Source organism: Cricetulus griseus, chromosome 3 (genome assembly GCF_003668045.3).
Source record: "Cricetulus griseus strain 17A/GY chromosome 3, alternate assembly CriGri-PICRH-1.0, whole genome shotgun sequence".
Taxonomy (NCBI): Eukaryota; Metazoa; Chordata; class Mammalia; order Rodentia; family Cricetidae; genus Cricetulus; species Cricetulus griseus.
The window spans coordinates 220,748,363-220,755,609 of NC_048596.1; the positions used below are offsets into that span (position 1 = coordinate 220,748,363).

At 41.0% G+C, this 7,247-nt stretch overlaps 1 protein-coding gene across 4 annotated transcripts in view; it reads left to right on the top strand.

Annotated features, from left to right (window-relative positions):
• Dclre1c (DNA cross-link repair 1C) overlaps positions 1–6,467 on the top strand; it is a 35,266-nt gene extending 28,799 nt beyond the window's left edge. The window contains exons 13-15 of one of the 4 annotated variants that reach the window (XM_035442824.1): positions 1,328–1,422; positions 2,415–2,453; positions 4,231–4,366. In XM_035442824.1, the coding sequence (XP_035298715.1) occupies positions 1,328–1,422; positions 2,415–2,452 (133 nt within the window). In that variant the 3' untranslated portion in view covers position 2,453; positions 4,231–4,366. Of the gene's footprint in view, positions 1–1,327; positions 1,423–2,414; positions 2,454–4,230 lie in introns of all 4 variants that reach the window. The other 3 variants (XM_027405212.2, XM_027405214.2, XM_027405213.2) reach the window with 3 other exon arrangements.
• Positions 6,468–7,247: the final 780 nt, after the last annotated feature.

Here is a 7,247-nt window from a genome sequence, read left to right on the forward strand (position 1 = left end):
TAAGAGCTCTCCAGAGGACCCGAGTTTGGTTCCCAGCATCCACATCCAGAGGTGCACAACTGGCTGTAACTCCAGCAGGGAACCCAATGCCCTTTTCTGGCCTCCATAGAACTTATCCACTGTCAAACATGTGATGGACACATGAATAAATAATACAGAATACAGAAATAAAAACAAAGTCTTTTTAAAAGTGACCTAGCACAGGGATTGTGATGTCTGTGGTTATCTTGGTAATGAGGTGATTTGTGTCTGCTCTCAGCTGTTTTAGTAAACATGAGTTAGAAGCCAGAAAGCGTGGTAGTGTAAAGAAAGCAACATGCTGGCCAGCAAGGCAAGAGTTAAGAACTTGATCCTGATAGCTGAGATTTAAGATCGTCTTGTAGATTTAAATGGGAATACACTTAGAATCATTTGGAGTGCTTGTTGAAACATATATTCTCCTATCTTGCATTTCTGTTGGGCAATCTGTTGTAGGTAGGTGGGTGGGTGGAGAGTGACCCTCACTTGGCAAAAGTTACCCAAAGAAGACACATGAAATGGCTCTAGAGAGAAGCGGTTGACAGCAGATTATGGAGGCATGACAGAGATGGGAGCCAGGGAATGTCATAGACATGAGAACAAAGGTGACAAATGGAAAGAAGTCTGGCTTAGTCAGGTTGGAGTTTCATGGCTGTCACCATCTGCTGTGTTGGCTCTAGTCCTGAAGGCTTCTGACACCCTGACAGAAGGAAAGCAGGCAGTGTAGCCCTCAGTGAGGATGGACCCAAGGAAAGCAGGCAGTGTAGCCCTCAGTGAGGCTGGACCCCAGGAAAGCAGGCAGTGTAGCCCTCAGTGAAGACAGATCCCCAGGAAAGCAGGCAGTATAGCCCTCAGTGAGGATGGACCCTTCAGATGTCATTCCTGTGTTCTGGCTTTCAGCCTGTGGCTCTGGAATCAGATCAGATTTGTGGGATTCGTGCAAGAGATAAATGCATGCCATTAAATAGGGAAAGAAGCACCTGTCCTATACTCTCTGGATGCTAGGAGTCAATGGGTTACTTAATCCTGTCTTTTCTTTCCTAGCATTCTTTCCTGCATTCTAAGAGCAAAAATTCAAGTTTGGCTTTAATCTGCTAAGGCAGTTCCCTCTATACATGATCGGTAGTCTATAATTGCTTCCATCCCATTGGCCAGTATATTAAGTTGCAGGATCTTCATTAAACAATGCTTCTATCTCCCACAAATGCTCACATGATCTCCCTATGGCTTTGTTTTGATCTCTGTAAGTGATGTTTATGCTTCAGCAGCTTTCCCAAAAGGAAAACTCAAATAATCTGATTTATGTCAGTTTAAAGCCTCTGTGCCGATCTTCTCAAAGTGCTGAACCAAGGTACAAACCACTTGGAAAACTGAAGAGAACCAGAACAATCCTTTTAGACTCAGGTAAGAATGGTTCTGGTCTTCCCAAAATACACCCTGTGACTGGTGTGGGCTGGAAAGAGAGCTGCGTGGTCCCCCTGGAGCATTTTTGCTAGGACTTTAGCAGATACTATAGAGCCTTGGCCACCTTTGGTTCTGATCATACCAAGCAGGGGTGTTATACAGTTCTCCATTCATTCCTGTCTTCTTATATTGCTGTTACATTTTGTAGTTGAGAACACAGATAAGCTCTGACTAGAAATGAGAACTTCAGGGCTGGAGAGATGGCTCAGCAGTTAAGAGCACTGGTTGATCTCCCAGAGATCCTGAGTTCAATTCCCAGCAACCACATGGATGCTCACGACCATCTATAATGAGATCTGGTGCCCTCTTCTGGCCATGGAAGAACACTGTGTATATAATAATAACCTTTAAAATCAAAACAAAACAAAAAGGTAAAAAAAGAAGAAATGAGAACTTATAGCAGCCACACTTGGTGATTAAGACCAGGTTTTTATCCTTTGGTGGAGTGCCTGTAAGTGACTCACTGGAAAAGGATGCTATTTATTGAACATTTATACAGGAAAAGTCTTAATCTACACACATTACAGCTAAACCTGTAAAGAAACTCCAAGTGATGTTAGTGTGACTTTGCCAAATAGAACTCTGGAATTTAGACAATTTAGAAAATCCCCCGAAGTCTAGCAAGAAGTGATAGGGCTAGGATTTAAACCCAGGCCTGTTTTCAAGTTTTGCTTCTATGTGCCTACTCATTTAGAATTTAATTTTAAATTACTTCTGAGATTTTAGTTCATATATATGAATTTTGCTCCCATGTGTGTCTGCGTGTGTGCCTGGTGCCCTCAAACATCAGAAGGCAGCGGCCTTAGAACTAGAGTTAAGGATGATTGTGAGCTACCATGTAGCTGCTAGGAATCAAACCTGGGTCTTCTGCAAGAGCAGGTGCTCATAACCACTGAGCAGGCTTTTCAGTCCAACAAATTGATTTTTTATAGTTCTGGAGGCTGGAAATCCAAGAACAAAAGACTGCTAAGGTAGGTTTCAATGAGAATTTTTCATGGTTTGTAGCTGGCCACCATCTTGTGCTTATGAGGCCCTCCCTTCATGCATGTGAACAGTGGAGAGAGGGCACTTGAGCCCTGGAGGCCTCTGGTGTTTTCTTAAGACACCACACATATAAGATCGGGGTCCTACCTTATGACTCCATTTCCTTTTTCAGAGACACACTGGGATTGGTAGTCTTTTCTTCCTTAAAAGGAAATCTGCTCCTTTTATGCACCTACCAAGTCCACATTTATTTTAATGTGTACTGGTGTTTTGCCTCCAATGTATGTCTGTGTGAGGGTGTCAGATCCCCTGGAACTCGAGTTACAGTTGTGAGTTGCCATCTGGGAGCTGGGAATTGAGTCGGGGTCCTTTGGAAGAGTAGCCAGATCTCTTAACCACTGAGCCACCTCAGTTATTTGGATTGATTCTGTTTTAAATATTTGATTAATGCTCATTTCTATTTGTTACTTTCCCTTTTCCCATGCTTTTAATCTCTGGTTCTGCCTTTTTTACACGCTGTACATTTATCATTTCTTACTTTGTGTATTATAGTGATAATTTACGTATTTTTCTTGTATTTGTACAGGGATTTTTTTTTAAGATTTTAGTGGAAATATCTACTAGACATTTTAAAATGTATTTTAATAGTAATATGTGTATGCCACTGGTTTCATAAATCACTTTCCCTCGTTTCCCTTCTCCAGCCCCTCCCATATCCCCTCAAGTTGATAGCTTATTATTACACACACATATGTATATGCACAAATGTAGAGGATTACAACTTGCTGTCTTGCTGTATATGTGGTTTCAGGGATAATAACTTTGCATTGGATGACTACTAAGGGGCTCATCCCTGGAGAGGCTAACTCCCCTTCTCCCAGCAGTCACTGGTTACCTGTAGTTCTTTAAGGGTAGAACCCTGCAAAATTTCCCGTCCACAGCAACATGTTGAGTGATAGGTATTGCCATTATTCCCATCTTGTTTATATAGCCATTCCTCAGAGAGACTGGTTCACGGCAGACTTCTTGGTATTTGAGGTAGTTTGGCTCATTTACAGTCTTTCAGTCCCCTCTTCCACAATATTCCCTGAGCCTGCTGGGGGTGTGCTCTTCTGATCTGTTGATTACTGCATTGTGTCCAGTTGTGGTTTTCTGCAATGGTCTTCATTTGCTGTAAAGAGAAGCTTATTTGCTGAAGGGTGGTAGCTACACTTATCAGGAAAGGTAGCTCATGAACAGAGAGGGCTAGGGCAGAGGGTGTAGAACTAGACTTGTGGGTTTACAGATCATTTTCTACAAGACCTTCATATCCCTTAGTTCTTAAAATGTTCCGTGGATTGTCCATGGGTACAAGTATTAAATCAGCATCCATGTTAGTTGGTTCACAACTGCCTTTAACTCTAGCTCCAGGGATCTAACACTGCTGGCCTTCTCAGGCATTTCACTTAAGGGCACATAGTCTCTCTCTCTCTCTCTCTCTCTCTCTCTCTCTCTACACACACACACACACACACACACACACACACACACACACACACACACGAAAACAAAATCCTTTAAGGAAAAACGGCCACCCTGTGAATCATTCATGTTTGTTATGTACTGACTTATATTCTCAACAGGTAGCAGCCTTTTAATTTCTCTTTGCAGACTGGCACCTGTGTTTTATACAATCCAAGATTTAAAATAGATAAATGCTACACTTTCAGTGAGGAGTCCCCTTCCCTTGTTCTGTACATGCCATGCCTGTTTTGTTTGTTTCAGAGGAGGAAGATGACCTCTTTGATGACCCTCTACCAACACCTTTAAGGCACAAAGTTCCATACCAGCTGACTCTTCACCCTGAGGTATTTTCAATGAAGGCACTGCCACAAGACCAGCCTGAACTGAGACAAAACCCAGGATGTGGCAAAGCAGATAGTATGCGGAATGTTTCTATGGCCAACTTTATAGACTGTGAAGAATCCAACAGTGACAGTGAAGAAGAGCTAGAAACCCCACCTTCACTGCAGGGAGGTCTGGGCCCTGTGACACTCCTCCAGCAACGTGCTGATGCAGACATACCACAGTGGGAAGTATTCTTCAAAAGAAAAGATGATGTCACAGATGAATGTTTGGAAAACTTACCTTCCTCCATAGAGACAGGGGGATCTCAGTCACCAAAGCTCGTCAGTGACTCTGATGGGGAATCCACTCACATCTCTTCCCAGAATTCATCTCAGTCAACACACATAACAGATCAAGGAAGTCAAGGCTGGGACAGCCAGTGTGATACTGTTTTGTTATCTTCCCAAGAGAGAAGTGGGGAGGATAGTACATCTTTGAATAAGGATGCCTATAAGCCAAACAGCAAAGAGAGTATTTCTGCCTCTCAAAGGGAACAGAATGCACTTTATCCACAGGAGACTTGCTGTGACTTGAAAAGCAGAGATGAAGAAGTAAATGGAGTTCCTCACACTGGAGAACCAGACACTGTGAGTGACAGGAAATCCCCACCTAAGGAGGAAACATTACTAACTAACACACATTCGGATTCACAGAGCTCCTCCGATTTTGAAATCCCCTCAACTCCAGAGGCTGAGCTTCCAAAACCAGAACGTTTACAGTATTTATATGGAAAACTGGCAACAGGTGAGAGTATAGTTGTTGAAAAAAAGAAAATGCTCACTCTTTGATATTTAAGAATAAAACCCTCATTCTAGCGAGGTTGGCCAATCTTTTGATGTTGCAAAACAATGTCATACATAAATGTTCTGGGCAACATTCATAGCTGTGGATGTATATGGTGGTCTGTAGGTTAGGCACAGCTGTTAGAGCAACCACTAAAAAACCTATACAAAGTGACACACCAGTATAACAGATCAAAATGGAATGCTAAGAATGCTCAAATGACCTAAAAGAGAAACAGAGTCAAAACCAGCATGAAATGGTAGAACTAAATCTAAACACATTAAAAATAACATTAAATGCAAATGACATAAAAAGATTTTGGGAAAAATATAACCCAACTATGTGCTGTTTACAGAAAATGCCATTCAAGGGTTGTAAAGTCAAAAGAAAAAGGACAATGTAACTATGTTAGAGAAAGCCAGAGAGGCTATAGTAAGAGCAGATACTATCCTGGGCAAAATGTCTAACTCATCAAGATGGAAAGGTAGTGCTATTACTTAACATGTATGAAGCCCTAGGTTCAATCCCCAGTACTGCTTTCCACAAGAGACCAGATGATACACAAATACAAAAACCTTAACATGCTTGTCTTAGAGAAACAGAATATATACAGAAAATCAGACAAAAATTGACCACCACCAGGCAACTGGATCTGATTAAACCAGAGCATTTTACTTTACAGCAGAATACATCTATCCCTTCAAGTATACGAAGACCATTCCACCAAGATACACTGTATCCTGAATCATTACAAGCAGTTTAGAAGAATAAAGGTGGCTCTATTAGAGTAAACTGATAGCACAGGAGGGGTGGGGATGGGGGGCACAGGACAGGACCTTATTAACCTCAAAAGATGTTATATCACATAAAGACTGGCAGAGCTAGAGATGGTTCAGCAGTTTGGACCATTTGCTGTTTATGTAGAGGAGCCAGGTTTGGTTTCCAGCACTTAAGTGGTGGCTCACATCTGTCTGGAACTCCATTCCAGGAGATCCAGGCACACATGTAGTGCATATACATGCAGGCAGGCAAAACAGACATAAACCAAAAATCTTAAAAACCATCAGGGAGATTAGCAAGGTTGTGTTCTAACTACTCTGGAGGCTGAGACGAGAAGGACTTGAGTTGGAGGTCAAGCCTGAGCAACATAAAAAGAACTTGTTTCAATAAACTAAAATTTCACCAATACAATGATACAACTGAAACTGCAACAATTAGAATGTAAAGGAAAATACTTAGAATGGCTCTGTGAATTATTAAATTGCCCTAAAGTGCAATGCTTTTGTATTGATGTACATGTATTTAATAAAGCTTTATACACATCTTCATAAGCACTTTACTATGTTGACATTTCACAAATCAAGGAAAAAGATGTAGACATACTACTTAAAATAAGTTTCAATGGAGCCTCACAATTTGCAAATTAAACTGAATGTCACACATCACTGTGCTACATGGCAATTACATCAGAGATACTGGACCCAACCTACTGGGTGATATGACTTAGAATGTACATATGTAACTCTATGCATTTGTATATATTCACTAATACTCAAAATAATTGTTTTGTTTTTGAACTGAGCCACAGTCTCAGCCCAAGAGTTGGTTTTAATAGGATATTTCATGATCCAAGGTAAGCACTGAAAACATGCCCACAAACATTGTTCTGAGTGTATCTCTTAACATTTTATCTTAATGTTCACATTTTAGGTCCTAAGTCTGGCAGGAACACTGGCTAGAACCAGTTGAGAGCTAAGAACAATAGAGTAGATTTAGATCAATCTACCTGACCAGCTTTTACAGCTTATTTTTGAATACAGAATAACAATGGAAATATTTATATATGGTGTTTATTCTGTAATAAAAATACTTTATAAAGCTTTACTCCGGGAAGCCACACTTTGAGGTAGGCATGAGACTAAGGCACACATAGTTAGTACTCGGCAAAGCCAGGACTTAAAGGCAAGCAATGAGGCTTCTGGAGTCCACACTCTTGAACACTATATGCTATATAATGGAACCTCTTTACAAACAGCACTAAAACAGGCAGGATTAATTGTAGTAGCTATTTCATTTTTCAAAGCCTATAAATTACCAAAGGTTAAAGAGTT